Source organism: Epinephelus moara, chromosome 22 (assembly GCF_006386435.1).
Source record: "Epinephelus moara isolate mb chromosome 22, YSFRI_EMoa_1.0, whole genome shotgun sequence".
NCBI classification, from domain to species: Eukaryota; Metazoa; Chordata; class Actinopteri; order Perciformes; family Serranidae; genus Epinephelus; species Epinephelus moara.
The window spans coordinates 6,067,523-6,083,628 of NC_065527.1; the positions used below are offsets into that span (position 1 = coordinate 6,067,523).

The 16,106-nt window shown below is 41.6% G+C and overlaps 1 protein-coding gene across 3 annotated transcripts in view; it reads right to left on the reverse strand.

The window, feature by feature from the left end:
• Positions 1 to 15,738, reverse strand: part of trappc9 (trafficking protein particle complex subunit 9) — a 318,188-nt gene extending 302,450 nt beyond the window's left edge. For 2 of the 3 annotated variants that reach the window (XM_050034613.1, XM_050034615.1), the window contains exons 1-6: positions 15,652 to 15,738; positions 13,476 to 14,071; positions 9,529 to 9,674; positions 7,877 to 8,002; positions 5,175 to 5,201; positions 3,738 to 3,859 (exon numbers count right to left, since the gene is read on the reverse strand). In XM_050034613.1, the coding sequence (XP_049890570.1) occupies positions 3,738 to 3,859; positions 5,175 to 5,201; positions 7,877 to 8,002; positions 9,529 to 9,674; positions 13,476 to 14,059 (1,005 nt within the window). In that variant the 5' untranslated portion in view covers positions 14,060 to 14,071; positions 15,652 to 15,738. The remainder of the gene's footprint in view (positions 1 to 3,737; positions 3,860 to 5,174; positions 5,202 to 7,876; positions 8,003 to 9,528; positions 9,675 to 13,475; positions 14,072 to 15,651) is intronic. The other variant, XM_050034614.1, reaches the window with a different exon arrangement.
• Positions 15,739 to 16,106: the final 368 nt, after the last annotated feature.

The following is a 16,106-nucleotide window of genomic DNA, read 5'->3' on the forward strand; positions in this document are numbered from 1 at the left end:
TGAGCTGCTGCTACTCCTGCGGCTTCACGCCACGTGCTACCATGTGCATTTTTTATCTCGCCGTCCCTCAACTTCCCTCCACTTCCACCCTCATTGTCTCCTTATTAAAATTCAATTAATATCTGAATGGCTATGTGTTGAGATGTAATTTAATTCTGAATGAACTAGTTACAGGTAAAAGGGCTGAGGGAGGTCAGCGCAAAAAGGCAATTATAATAATGAAGATAAAGCACAGGGTTGCTTCTGAATAGTTTGGGAGCATAATGAGCCTATTCAGCTTTCCCTAAGCATTAGGGATACTTTAATACTATTCTTACTGACTTTGTACAAGTACAGTGGTCAAAAGAGAGTACAGATATATTATGCCATGAACAAATACATAATTCACATGGTTTTGTCTGTCAAACTCTGCTTTTTATAAAGGCTTTCACTCACTAATGTGCTTCTATTTCCACAGATTACACACAGTCTCATGCTTGTTTGGAAGTCTTAACCCCATGTAGCGTTCAGAAATAAACAGCTGCTGTCAGCATGTCCTGGTCCCACACTATTTAAACACAGTGTTGTCACTGCCTTTAAACGCCATCAAACCTGATCAAATACTGCCCCCTGGTGACAGGGATAAATACTACTACACAGACAGGCTGGTTTTGTATCAAAGGAACCTCAACACGAACACCATCATTGTGCAGTTTATCTAAAAACTGGAGAGCTGTGCATTACCACGTGGATCACCTACGAGTTGTCTGACGTGACGCTGATCTTCCTTTCCCTACAGTGGCTTACAATCAAATTCAGAATCCAATTCATGATTTTTGTGATCACTTCTGAAGCTCTGGGGCCAGTTGTACTGAAGTAGTCTGATCATATTTCAGCTACCAGATTGGATCAAATCTTGAAAATGGGCTGTTCAGATCAGATTAGATCATGTAATCCAGTCTTGGTTTTGATCTGGATCAAACCTTTAGTATGTTTTGCTGGAAACGTTTTAGCAGGATTGGTATACCTTTGATCCAAAGAATCAGGATTATCCTGATCCCAATAGAAGGGTACCCTGGAGTTCTCGCGAGAGCACAATTTGAATTTGCTCAGCGAGTCACTCTGGCAATCAGTAATGATGCTCATTACCCATGCCCATGAAACCGAGCAGCACCAATCACATCGGTGTATCTGATATAGGCGGGCCAGAGGCGAGCTAAACAGATGACGACAGCGCTACGACGAAGTCCGGAATCAGTCAGTAAACATTGCAAGATGGCTACGGATGAACACCAGTTGTTTGAAACGGCTTTGGCCGCTACAATGAACGAGTTAGACTTGGCTTTTTCTCTAAAAGAGGAACAGAAGACGGCGCTCGAATCTTTCCTTTGCAAGAAGGACGTTTTTGCTGTTTTGCCGACCGGATACGGCAAGAGTCTAATCTACCAGTTAGCTCCGCTGGTAGCTAAGCTCTGGATACGTCACCCCGTGTATTGTTCTGATTGGTCGTAGTGTTATCCAATTGCGTGCAGTGATATTTTCAAATGCATGCTTGGTGCCGCCCCTCGAGTTGGGCCACTTTCATTACTCATGGCCAGACCCTAAATCTTTCTAGATTTGGGTCTGGATTTCCAGGCTAATAGAAGGGTGGATTCAGGGTGGATTTCAGGAACAAATAAAACACATAAATTGGCCAAATATCACTTGACGTGAATTGTTAGGTGATGAAGTAGATAAAGTAGACCTTAGGCTACCTCTTAAGCCTTTCGGTACAGTTAAGTTAAAAAAAAAAAAGGGTGCTGTTCCCATAAAATAATTCTCCAAATAGCTTTCAATATCAAACAAATTCATTTCCTATCATCTATATTCCAATCAAGAACACCAGTTATCTGGATTTGGTACTCTTTTAACGTCTGTATCTGGATCAGGGTGATTCAGTCCAATGTTGCTTTGAAAAACCAGCACAAAGGTAAGATGGATCAGCTGATTCTGGACAGCAAAACATGGGATTTACAAATCTGGATCGTTCTGACCCAGATTAAATGTTTTGAACACCTGGGACCTGGAGGGTCAGGCACTATGGCGTCTTTATCCCTCCTATTTATCCTATCTACAATCAAGAGAAAAATACCATAAGGCATCTGTCTACATCAGAGAGCTGTCGACATCCCAACCCTCTGTGTGGCACTCATCCTTTCAGCGCTCCCTAGCAACAGATAATAAGTCGTTATGATTCAATTTATTCAATTAATAAGACCCAGACCCAGATAAAAGGATTCATCAATGAAAAATTATTAACAGTAGTTCACTGACATTTTTGCTAAAATCAACATATGATATGATGAGAAGGTGGGCGTCAGTGTTTGAGACAATGTTCGCTACAGGTCTCATGGTGCTGACTGAAGCTAAACTAACATTTTTTCATTATAACTAACATTTGCCGACAGCAGGCGAGACAAAAAATTCTGACATTTGCAAATTAACTTGAAGATTTTTTAATACCTTTCTCTCACTGATGTGATTTCAAGAGTTTCTGGACGAATATGCAGCTCTGCAGCACACAGGCTGTACTTGTTAATAGGATTAATTCATTCTTGGATTAAGTTGTGTTGACAACAAGAAAAGAATAAAATATCAGACTTATTTTTTCAGATGTAAGACATCTGGAAAGCTCCACAAGGCAACTCATGACTTAGAAGTTGTGTTTGTTTACTTTGAGGTTTTTATTGCTCTTATTTTGTGCACAAGATTTTGTTATTTACTGTGAAGCCATTTGTGATGTTCAAAAGTTTACTTGACTACTGATTACACACTCAGAAACTTGTTACATAGGCAGGAAATCTGTGAAAAAAAACATTTTCCTTCTCTTTATAGTGCTTATAATAACATTACTGCACATGAATGAACACAACCAATAAGAGCAGAAGAGTCTCTATCTCAACTGTCAATCAGAGTTCACTGCTCATAAATTGCAGTTGCCTCAAACGTTTTCAGAAACATGTTTTAGTGTACTGTTTAGCTGTAAACTGAGAAAGTTTGTGACGTTGTTAAGAGTTGTTGAGAATGAAGCACCGCTTACCGGCCAGACCAACTTCCATCAAACATGAATCAAGATTCCGTTACTGCATTGCCTATTTCTCGCCTCCGATGTTTTCAGAAACAGATTTTAGTGCACTGTTTTGCTCTGTTTCGGCTCAAATGTTTCCAACATGGCGGCCAGGACACAAACGTTCTCATTTTACAGCTAAACAGTACAGTAAAATATGTTTCTGAAGACATCTGAGGCAAGGAACAGGCAATGCAGTAACAGAATCTTTATTCATATTTGATCAGGACTGCGCAGTTTGACAGTTTAACAACAACTCGCAAATGTCTGTAGAAGCACAAGGAGTCGGAGGAGGAGCCTGATTTTTGTCACAGGCTATATGTCTCATATAACACTGTGTAATAAATATACTGACAGTTTCAGCAAATTGTATGGCAGATCAGTATTCTGGTTGTCTCAGATAAACCTGTACTTAGAGTGGATCCTATTTCAAAAATTGGTCTGATATTATATAAAATACATCCTTTTTATAATGTCAGTTTTCAGTGAAGTTGTGTTGTCTCTGCTGTTCTGAAAATTCCTTTAACAGCCTTTTACGTTGGAATCGCCCAGTTTAACAACACTGAATTTTGGCACAAGATATTATTCATAAGTATCTTTGATTCAACAACATTAATTGAATTCTTAATGACAAGAGTGTGGTTCTTGGTACCTTTCCATAGTAGGAGATGGCCTCTTTGTACTTCTCGATAATGTCCTCAGGACTCAGGCAGTTCTTTGCTCGTCCAATCTCAGTGCTGGTGTCTGCACTGATGCCATTGGCTGTGAGGGCACCTACACTCAAAAGAGGACGGTATATGATTAGTTCAGGAGAGACACCAGGGCGGCCGTCCATCAGTCTGCTCCACCACAAAAGGAAAGGATACGACAGGTGTGACAACAGCACGAAGGGGAAACTTAAATCCACCAGTTGCTCTTCAAAGATAACCGCCCTGGCTACCAACGCCACATGCATATTGATATATATCAACCAAGACACAGATAAACAGTGTTCAGATGTTGCTCAGATAACAGTTAACATGTCTGAACACATAACAGATAATGTTGAATGACACTGTGAAACATGTGTTCATTCCTTGCTCTGATGCCTCCTGATGATCCCATTCAAACCTCAATTTAAATCTTAAATCTACCCCACCTCGCTCTGCTCTCCCCTTCACCAGTAAGAAGTGGTATCATGAATATTCCGAGGTCTGTGGAGCCACTGAGATGTGATCAAGATGGCTAACGTCCCAGGCAGAGTTAAACCCGTACCTGACGTGATTCAAAAGCAATTGCAAGGTGCATCTCTCGGCCAAATCTGATTAGAATACAAATTGAGAGCACATCGCCTAGCAACGGGGCTGTGTCCATAGCAACACTGGGGCGCTGTCACTGTGACAAACATGTGAATAATGAAATGCTGCATTGCACTACTTCTCGGGTCAATTTGCACACGCAACACAACAAAGAGAAAACACTCAAGGCAATAATTGCAGGAATAAAGTTTATAAAGACATTTCTGAGATGTTACAGTTTCGGATTATAAATACATTATGTGATTTATTTTTTTCTATAGCTTATGAAAGTAGGAAGTTAAGCAACAGAGAGCATTTAACGAGCGAGAAGTCATAGTGTGCACCACTGGTGATGAGCTGCCACCTGCTGGTGCCTGAACACAGATACGTAACTCTGTGTTTAGATGTGTTCAAAATATTTTTGACAAGGTTAAGTGATTTTTGTGTATAAGATGTATATTGTTAGAGCAAAGGGGGCTTCAATAAATAAAGAAAAGGAGCTACTAAGAGTGACCATTTAAAGTCTTCAATCATAGTTGTGTGATACTGATCACCAGAAGTGAGGCTGTGAGAAAGAGCAGGTACATTAGGAAAATAAAAAGGTGATGATAAACCAACACAGGAAACACTACCTGCCACAGAGGGGGGAAAAAACATGAATCAATTTTCAAAGGATAAAATAAACCAAATAATAGGAATCAGGAAGCTGATGGTGTAGGATGAAAAACAACATCAAACACAGGGGAGATGTGACCACAAGCAGACAGGCGGATTGTTGTCTACAAGAGCTATGTTGGTTAGACATACCATACCTGGGTCAATGAGAACCTCCTGAGCCCCTACAGACAGAGAGAAAGAATGCAGATTCACTCCATGACACAAGGCGCAATGTTAGCAGTGTTAGTCCCAACAGTCGGCTGAATGGCTGCTGCTGCTGTTCTCCTATAAGATACACTCATCGAGAGTCATGATCAACTTTTGGCATGCAATTAACTTTAATAAAAATAAAGTGAAAGGTAAGTTTATGGTAGCACCTCTTGTGCAGCTCTTTTTAAGAGACTGAGTCCCCATTTCATTTGCATGTGCACAAGGACGCACACACACAGGTGACATGATCAACAGTCCAGCCAATGGTTTGCCGCTACTCCACTGATCCACACGTGGAAGTAATGCAACAAGATGCACAGCAATGCACACACATGCAAAGAAGAAGAGCGCTGACTTCAATCAGCTTTGCAAAAGTTTTATGAGGAAGCAAAGGTGCTCGACACTTTTGCTGGACACACAAAGCACTTTGGTGAGTAATGCTGACTGACTGTAAATATTACTTTCGTTTGTTACAAGGAAACTTAACAGGGCATCCTTAAATATTTGCTCCATCATATCCTCCTGAGACCTGAACTTCTGTTTGGTATGCATTATTAATTTCTCCTAGCTATTTGGGATCAGTAAGAACCGAGAAGTATAAAAAATGAAACACTGTCAATGATAATAAAGTCCCAATGTCCTCAAACGAGTACCTTCTACTTAACAGCATCTTATCTTGTCACTGTTTCTTAGTCAAATTTGTTGCCATAACAAACTACAAACATTATTAATCATAAATAAACAAGTTTCAACCATAAAATTTGATCAGATTTTGTGTCGGGATCGGCTTCAGACTGACTCGGCAGAGATGGCGGCTATCTTGTTTTTACATGGATTGGTGTATTGTGCTCTTACTGCCACTAGATGGCAAAATAAAGTGTCCACGAACGAGGACAGGTCTGAGTTAAGTAGAATGAAGTATAATGTCAAGTAAACCCAAAATGTGATGTCCTCATATGAGGACTCAGGGTCTCAGGAGGACATAAAGATTCCGAAAAATAAATCTTACTGTTGTATATGTGTTATTTAAACTAGTGAATTCATTTCATTCATTGCTGAAATAATTTATGAAGTTAAGTGATTAGTTCAAGAAATGCAAAATGCATTGATGACAATTTTGACCTTCTGGGGGCAGCTGCACAAAACACCTTAAGTTAAGATTTTCCAACAAGTCCAAGTTAAGGTTTCCTCAAATTAAAATCAGTTGCACAAAACACCCTGAAGTCCTCTCCTTGAGGTTTTCTGAACATGTTCACTAAAGTATTTCTGGTTTTCTCCTTGTCTTGGTCTTACATTTAAGGAATCCCTCGACCGCTGCACAAAAGACCTTAGCACGCAAAGTAAGGTAACAAAAAAAAATTAAGGTACCTCTGACTCTGTGTTAACCACAACATGATTGAGTTTATGGTGATAAATGAAAATGAAGCATCCCAAGAGGAGTGTTCTGCTACCGGGAGAAGCCGATCGATATGCTTTTGATTTTACTCTCTAGATTTGACTGAATTAATTTCCTACTTAATTGTTTCCTCCCACAAACATTGTTTTCTCTTACTTGGGGATCAAATATACTTTTTAGTATCCGCTGTCTATTGTTGTATTCCTCCAAAAGTATAACCTTTTTCTCCTGGGAATAATTTGGTTTCTTGTCTTCTTTTCCTCTGCCCTTTTTTTACTATCTATAGGCCAACTGTGTGAGGCCATAACTGGGATCACAGGGGTGAGTCGCACACACTTCATGGTAACTTTTACCACTGTAAAATCTCTTTCAATGGAGTAAATGCCTTACTGTTGGAAACCTTTTAGGGGGAATCTGTGCAACATCCTTAAATTAGTCCCTGCGCTCAGGAGAAATTAAGCCTAAAGTGTCAAACTTAAGTGAAAACTTAAGGTGTTTTGTGCAGCCAGTCCCTCATTCATCTGTATTTATTTGTATTTTTAAATCTATATGCACCCCTACAATGGCTTCTTCTGCACTAAACATGTAACATACCTGAGTGCTGTTTCTACTGTATTTTACACAGCCACTTTTTCTACTTTTCAGTCCTGTTAATTTGAAAATCTCTATATGCACTTTGCTACTGTTTGTTTTTAGTAACTGTTTTTCACTTAACTGGTGCTCACTGCATGTAATGACAAGTTTCATCAAAACTTGTCTTATTTTAAACCACTGTAAATCAGATGTATAAGCTCAACAATTAAACAATAATCTGTAAATTAATCAATAATTAAAACAATCATTAGTTGCCACTCTAAATCACTCAAGCCTCAGGTATCAGCTCTTAAGCACTGCTTATATTCAGGGTGCAGGGTGATGCTCTGCTGATCATGTGGTTTAACACAAAGCAGTGTTAATATCACACCACGTTAACAGCGTGTTAATAACAAAATCAGATTCAGTGATGTTAAGTTTGAATCAAATTAGCATCATCAGGGTAAATAAGAGAAGCTCCAGCAGTTTAGGAAGCTGACATCTTGTACTCTGCACACAAAGGAAGCAGCTTAGCTGAGCAACACTTAGCAAAGTTTGAGCTGCCAGTCAGCGGGGACATTCTCACTCAACACAACTCAGTCACAGACAACAGCCCTCAGTTATTATCCCACCCAGTCCACTGTTTCCATCAGTCTGGCTCCAGAGGGATGTGCTCACCTGGTCTGTGGCGTTTCCCTGCGTCTGCTGGCTGAGAGATGCTTGGCTTGCGTCCTGCAGTCTTCCCCGCTGTGCCTCCAGGGTAGTGGAATATGACAGAAGCTGAACACAAACCCTCCAACGCAGCTAGAAAGGCACAAAGTATACAAGACAAACACTCAGTCTTTAATTAGCTCCTAATATTGTTTCTGTCAACTTTTTGTTTTGTTTATTGTCAAAGGAACTGAAACATTTTCTGCTGCACTCCCTGCATGTCAGTCCTCGTCTCTCATTCTTCCAACCTACTTTAGATGAAACTGAGCCCACTTCAATTTGGTGAAAGCCTTGACGGCTGCGTTCCCATGTAAACTGCTCACACGCAGGTCCAGTGAAAATATGACAGCTACAGTTATTTGGAAAATAGATTCATAGGGCACTGAATTTACTGTTTATCAAACCACACATGAGAAAAGAATTAGCTAGCACACCTCTCAACCCCTCTGCCTCACTTCCCACCGCTAGAAGACTACATTGCCGGAAGGAGAGCATTGGCAGCTCTAGAGATGAACCTTCAGTTGGCAGCTGTAGCAACTGGAATTCAGCAAACACAAACCCCAACTCTGGGGGTCTGATCCCAGACCACGCCGACTCCCTGCCAGATCAGCAAACTTTCTGTTGGGGCGCTCACTAGCTCACCTGGCACCCCATGTACAAAGGCTGTTTCCTTGCCGCAGCGGCCACTGGTTCGATTCCAGCCCACGGCCCTTCGCTGCATGTCATCCCCACTCTCTCTGCCCCTTTTACGCTAAATCTGTCCTATCAAACAAAGGCAAAAAAAGCCCTCCAAAAAACAGAAAAAAATTAGAAACTTTCTGTTGATGCCGGTACACAGGTTAGATGCTGATCACCAGCCTGCTGTTTTAAGGGGCCGTACACATGCCGCGTCTTTAACCACATGGAAAACACGAGGTTGGGCGCTGAGCGCTACTTTTGTGCCTTTTTTGAGCCTGCTTTCAAAAGCGCGGTGGCAGATAACAAGCATGGTACCATAGCCCATTTACCTGAAATCCTAAGTGCAGAGCTGATCTTCTTGCAGGAGCTGTTTCGGCCTATCGTCTGTGGGCCAGATGAAAAGCTCTGGCATCCCTGCACTAAAATGGTCAATTTCTCCTCCATATTTATCACAGACTGATAATTAAGGAAGAAGGGAAAGATATCTGTTTGATGTGATTGGTTGTTGCTCATCACAATATGCAGAGTGTGCTGCTGCGTTTCAAATCTGAAGTCAGTTTAGCTTGGGGTGTAGCCATCGCGCCCTGAAAAATAGGCCCTCAGGAATGCGTTCACGCCATGACGGTGTCGATCTGGCATTTGAGCGCGCCTGCCGCACGTCTACATTAAAAACAATGACTTTGAGGGTGCAAAAAACGTGGCATGTGTACGGCCTCTGAGGTCATTTGGAAACAGTGCAACAATTACATAGTTTTTTTAACCAGAGAGCACTGACAAGTTTATTTTTCATCTATAACATGTCCTGCTCAGTACCAACTTTGTAACAATGAATTAATCGACCAGACTCAAGTGGACACATTACAAGGAGACATGAGCTAACACTGAGTAATAAACAAATTCTAACTTTCTGACAGTAATAAGCCACTATTTTCCAGACTTACCACCCAGCCAGAGGAAGTCATTAACCCCCCTGAGCAGCTCTACAGCCATGTGGTAGTGGACCAGGGCGTCCTGCAGCATGCCTGCCTGGAGACACAAGTCCCCTACATGCTTCCTCATCCGCCCCTGGCAGCGCTTTTTATAATGCCTGAGAGAAAGCAGGAGGACAAGGGAGAAAATTATTTTCAGACAACAGGAAGATGAACGGCACGGCTCGAATAACAATACATGTTATTTTAGTTGATTCATACACTAGACTTTCCTCTTTATTTCAAAACAGTGCTGACTCTCTGCTACTGTCATTTCTTATGTCAGCAGGGTGCCAGGAGAGGAGACTCGGGTGGATCTTATCAGTCAGCTACAGAGGGGATGTATGGGGTGGTGGAGCACAAGCAGAGGGCAGCAACAAAACAAGGACGGAGTATGAGCTGACCTACAACCCTGTGGTCTTGCACAATAACACAGGGAGTCGGGAGGGAGCAGCTTCGCCAGGATACGGGGGAATGTAACTGCTTTGAGGGAAATGATGAACCCCATTGTGCAAGACATTTGAGCACTCTGGCAGACTGGGAAGGTCATGTGTGGACAAGGTAAAACTTGAGATAAAATGGAGCCATGGACATTTTTCTAAGCTGTACGGCAGCATAAAAATCTATATGAAGAGCTACATAAACATGTATTAGGAAAAATCTATATCATACATCTGGCAGATTAAAAATTAATGCTAATGCTCGGTACTTCTGAATAACAATGTAATTGTTCTGTCGGCATAAAACTAAAATAAAACAGCTGCTCTAACGGGAGTCATGAATAAACAACCACAACTATTAAACTGGATCTTTGGACATGAATGCCATTATCAAACTCATGTTTTTAGTCGTAGCTGCAGTGCTACGCCAGGCTGGAAGGTAATGTATGCTCTCATGAATATAGATCCATGATCCATGGCCGGTGTCTCACTCCAGCTTCTACACCTTCCCAATCTAAATGTTCTCCTGAAGCTGGGACAAACCTCAGTAGCATGTCCTGTGCCAAACTGTGTTCAGTCAGTGGGGCCAAACTATCAGCTCCTCCTTTAAAGAACCATACCATTGTTTTTGAATTTTTAAGCATATAAATATTACATGATGTTTAACATTTAGTTTGGGCATCTTCCACGGTATACAAATGGATTTTTGAATGATGAAGGTGGCCACTGATTTCAGGTTAATTTGACATGTTAATCCAACAGCAGAGACGACAAACATGCCTGAGACAAGTCATTCATCATTCTGTCTGTAGGTTAGCGCCTTAGTCTTAATTTAAAATGTGTATGTTTAGAGCTTCAGGCAACACTTAAACAAGGCTGTAATTCCCTTTAATTTCCAAGAAGTTTCCTGGAAAGAACCACCCTATGTCATTTGTAACTAATTAAAGGGAAAGTAGAGACAGAATTAAATTGGTGCACTTTCAATTAATTAACTAACCTCTTTTAGTCACAGCACAGCAGCTCAGCAGAACATGCAAAAACGTAAACTGTGTCTACAGCAAGCACACAATTTAACATACGTATATGGAGAATTAAGGGTTTTGTTTTCAAGGAAATACATAAGTCTCCTATAACTCGTACATATTCCATCGTTCTTTCCAGGACGCTTCTCAGAAATTACTGAGAAATTATAAAATAAACGTTACCAAGTTTACATCTCCTTCTCTCTCTGCACAACAAAAAATGTTTCATATATTTCCTGTTATAGCGAAACACAGTTCGTATTATATCTTTGTTATTAGATGATATATCATATATTTATATAAAATAAATACATATGAATATATATAAGTTAAAAAAGGATAAATCAGCTTTTGCTTGCGTTAATTTTATGTCATGTCTCAATATTAGTTTTTAGTGCATGCAGATGAAAGTGTAGACTGTTTAATATTTACTGGACAGATCTTTCCTTATTTTTTTTTAAAGATATTTTTTGGCCATTTCTGCCTTTATAATGGATAGGACAGCTAAGTGTGAAGGGGGGAGAGAGAGAGAGAGAGAGAGAGAGAGAGAGGGAGTGACATGCAGCAAAGGGCCACAGGCTGGAGTCGAACCCGGGCTTCTACAGCAACAGCCTTGTACACGGGGCACCTGCTCTACCCACTAAGCCACCGACGCCCCTGGACAGATCTTTCAAGTGCTGGTTGGAAGTTCCAACACAGGGCTGGGCTATATATTGATAATATATTAATATTGTGATAAGAGACTAGATAGATATTAGATTTTGGATATCGTAAAATCATAAGTGTTGTCTTTTCCTGGTTTTAAAGGCTGCATGACAGTTAAGTGATGGATTTTACCAGACTGATCTAGCTGTTCTGTTATTTGCCTTTAATTATTCAGTGATATGTATACACACACACTACTGACAATTTTTCATCAAAAACTAAATTCATGGGGCGCCCAGTGGATCAGTGGGTAGAGCAGGTGTCCCTGCATGTCGTCCCCTCTCTGTCTTCCCCTTTCACGCTTAATACTATCCTATCGATTAAAGGCAAAATGCCTAATAAATAAAAAAAAAACTCTATGTGTAAATATTTTCTGAAATTACCAATAGATAATAGTCATTATCACTACAATATTTATATTGAGGTATGCAGTGAAAAATACCATAGTATTTCAATTTCTCCGTATTACCCAACCCTTGTTCCAACATCCAATTTGACAGATTGGTACCTGAGTGAAAGCACGTGCAAAAAATGTTGGGAAATCTGACAAGGACGAACAAATAACATGGAAACCTGGTCATTGTGAAAACAGCCATGCGAACTTGGCATCTTCTTGGACTAAAAAAAAAAGCTGTTTGGTGGTCTGCTGAAGTTTTAAATGTTGAGGCTTCCCACCAGCATTTAAAGGCACAGACCATGAATACACAGCTACTGTCTCTGTGCTGTGCAGCAGCTGTAGAGTAACTTCTAACAAGCTGAATGAATGGATAAACAGACAGAGAGATAGATCGATCGATATATAGGTAATGAAACCAGTGGCTGCCAGTAGGGCAGAAAGATCAGCAGTAATTAAGAGTACACATGATGAAAGCACAGACAAACACTGGTATGGTGCTTTAAATGCCCTCTGACTCAATCTTACAAATAGTATAAGATTGTAGATTAGTTGCCAAGATGGAGACATTGCTGATATGTGTGGAACTCTTGCAAGGAGCTTTAATGCAGTACTGCAAATCAGGCCTCCTAATGATCAGGTTGGTTGTGATGGGCCTAGATTATTTCTTAATTTTAGTAGCTAGTCTTACTGTTTTACAGCTGGGGATATTCTTTGCCTGTAACTTCTATCAAACTGTTGAACTATCACCTTTGGCTTCTCAGGTTTGTTAAAATACATCATAGTAAGATTACATGCGTACAATAAGTGACACAACGTGTAAAGTACAGACGACAATAACGGACATGGCTCCAGTGTGAATGGTGTATACAAATGTAGCAAAGATATTGTTGTTAATGTTCTCTGTTTCTGCAGCTGCTCTACAGTGTCTTCCCGAGGGCAGTGTAAACTGAAGCCTGCAGAGGAGCAATGAGTTTGGCTGGGAGTCATGAGCAAATGCACAACAGCACAGAGGTCTGGCGTTGTCTTTCAGGGGCAGAGCTAAAGCCGATGGGATCGGTATGGGTCAACTAAACTTATGAGTCTAGCGTCTCACCTTTTCACACCCAACAATAAACTCACAGGACAGTATGAAAGAAAAAAAGAAGAAAGACAAATAAACCAAGGTGAAGAAAAGAAAATGAACGCAGCAAAAATCAAGAGACAGATTTTTGAGAGGATCACTTCTGAGCAGGCAAGGCTGACATGTAACAAGCAACTTGACACAGAAACAAACAAGTAATGCAGTTATCACATTAACTGGCTGCAGTGAACATCGAAGCATTAAATGCTACAGTGCTTTGAAAAACATCAACTCACCTGCTATCCGTGTCCAAACCCACAAAGTCCTTCTTCTCAAAGGGAACACAGAGCAGTGGTATCTTGTCACCTGACTTGTCTGTGGCTCGGTCAAGACGCTTTGACTCCAGAACTATAAATATGGACTCCACAAAGTCGTCCACCCTCTTCTCCACATCTGGGCAGTCTTCAAAGCTGGAGTAGAAGGCCACATCTGTCCGCTGCTGCTCTGCGATCTCTCCCTGCAGCCCAAACACCAGCAACCGCGAGTCGTAGAGGGTGGAGCTGTACACCTCCTTCTGGCCGTGGAAGCGCTCGGCAGTCTGAGGCCACTCTTTAGCCGTGGCGCAGGTGGTGATAGAGATGAGGCCCACCACCTTGCGGTGCGTCTGGAAGTCCCCCCACTCGTTGTTTTCAGGAAGGTAGTGGTGGCGGTAGCGGATGTAGAGGAGGCGCTGCGAGTCCCTGATGCTCACCTGGCTCACGCTGGCAATGCGCTTGTAGATCTTGAAGAACTGGTCCTCGGGTACGATGCCGACCGGCTGGACCACCACGAGCACTGTCTGGTGGTCCTCGGCACACTGCATGTAGTCTGGGACGCTCATCTTCACATGTGGCTTCAGGGGACAGAAAAACAAAAACATTTACATAGAACTGATCATATTCTACTTTTTGTTTGATCAATGAACATGCAATAACTTCTGTGCATCTCAGTATTACAACTTATTATTTAACCCTTATTACATTTCTTCAGTAGACAGTGCCTCCAAAGAAAACTGTTGACAGCACAAATTCTGCATTCGGAATGGGGAAGACAGGTGATTTAAATGACTTTGAACGTGGCATGGTTGTTGGTGCCAGACGGGCTGGTCTGAGTATTTACTGGGATTTTCAGCACAACCATCTCTAGGGTTTACAGAGGATGGTCCCAAAAAGAGAAAATATCCAGTGAGCCAAAATGCCTTGTTGATGCCAGAGGTCAGAGGAGAATGGCCAGACTGGTTCAAGATGATAGAAAGGCAACAGGAAGTCAAATAAGCACTGGTTCCAACCAAGGTGTGCAGAAGACCATCTCTGAAGCAACAACACCTTGTCCAACCTTGAAGCAGATGGGCTACAGCAGCAGAAGACCACACCAGGTGCCACTCCTGTCAGCTAACAACAGGAAACTGAGGCTACAATTCACACGGGTTTTCTCACCAAAACTGGACAATAGAAGATTGGAAAAACCACATTCAGATGGAAGCATGGATCCATCCTGCCTTGTATCAACGCTTCAGGCTGCTGCTGGTGGTGTAATGGTGTGGGGGAGATTTTCTTAGTACCAACTGAGCATGGTTTAAACACCACAGCCTACCTGAGTATTGTTGCTGACCGTGTCCATCCCTTTATGACCACAGTGTACCCATCTTCTGATGGCTACTTCCAGCAGGATAACGCACCATGTCACAAAGCTCACATCATCTCAAACTGGTTTCTTGAACATGACACTACTCCAGTACTGCAGCGACTGTGTGATGTCATCATGTCAATATGGACCAACATCTCTGAGGAATGTTTCCAGCACATTGTTGAATCTATGCTGCCAAGAATTAAGGCAGTTCTGAAGGCATAAGGGGGCCAACCTGGTACTAGCAAGGTGTACCTAATAAAGTGGCCAGTGAGTGTATGTACTCAAAGCCTCTGACGTTTGAATGAAAAAGTGCTCCTTGATATGCAGTGAGTGTAAAGCTGCACCCAGAGACTCCTCAGTAGTCCAACAGAAACATAAAACTTTCAAACTAAATTCAAGCTTCCCTCTGTCTAAAAGCAAAGCATCACCTGCTGCTGTCTGTGCCAACATAAACACCAGGTAGTGTCAGCTAACTGTGACAGCTGACAGCTTTATTATCGTAGTGGTCAAATGTTACGAACTGGCATGTCACAGAACACACGTCCTCGTGCTGTTAGCTTGTATTTCGCTAATTCAACACCCCGAGAAATAGCTTTAATTAGGCTATAACGTTACTGTCTTAACAAAACAGTTGTGTTAGCTAGCTTAACTTAGCTCAGCTAGCTAGCCTTTGAATTGGCTGCTCCTGAGTCACACAGGAACAACTCTGACTGAAATATCCAGGTTATTAATGCACATATCAGCTCAGAGAGTCCTCTGTCTTTCACACCGGTGTCTTTAAAATATAACATATATGCACGTTACCTTAGCAGAGACCTGTCAAGTGATACAGCTTCCTTCTTTGGACCAGTGTTTTACAACACTTAAGCTAACGCTAATCAACAATAGAATATCCGGTTTCCACTTTCAAAATAAAAGTATCACAAGACTGAGAAACAACATTAAATTGTGATAACCTGCAGTTCGGAGTCATCAGATAATTTCACTGTTGTACTTATGTTAACTGAGCAATAAATATGTCCGTCTGGGTCACCACATCATATCCACATTACAATACTTTTTGGGGGGGATATAATCATAGTTACACTGTGGTATATTATCATCTTGTGTGGCGGGGCAAAGTGTTTATCTGGGCTATTGTAAAGGATCATTCCCACATTATTCCCCTGTTTACCCTTTAAAAAGGATGGATTACTGAATGGGTCCATTGGGCACAGGCCCAGGGGCCTAAAATAGGGGCCCAAGGTGGGGCCCCTGGG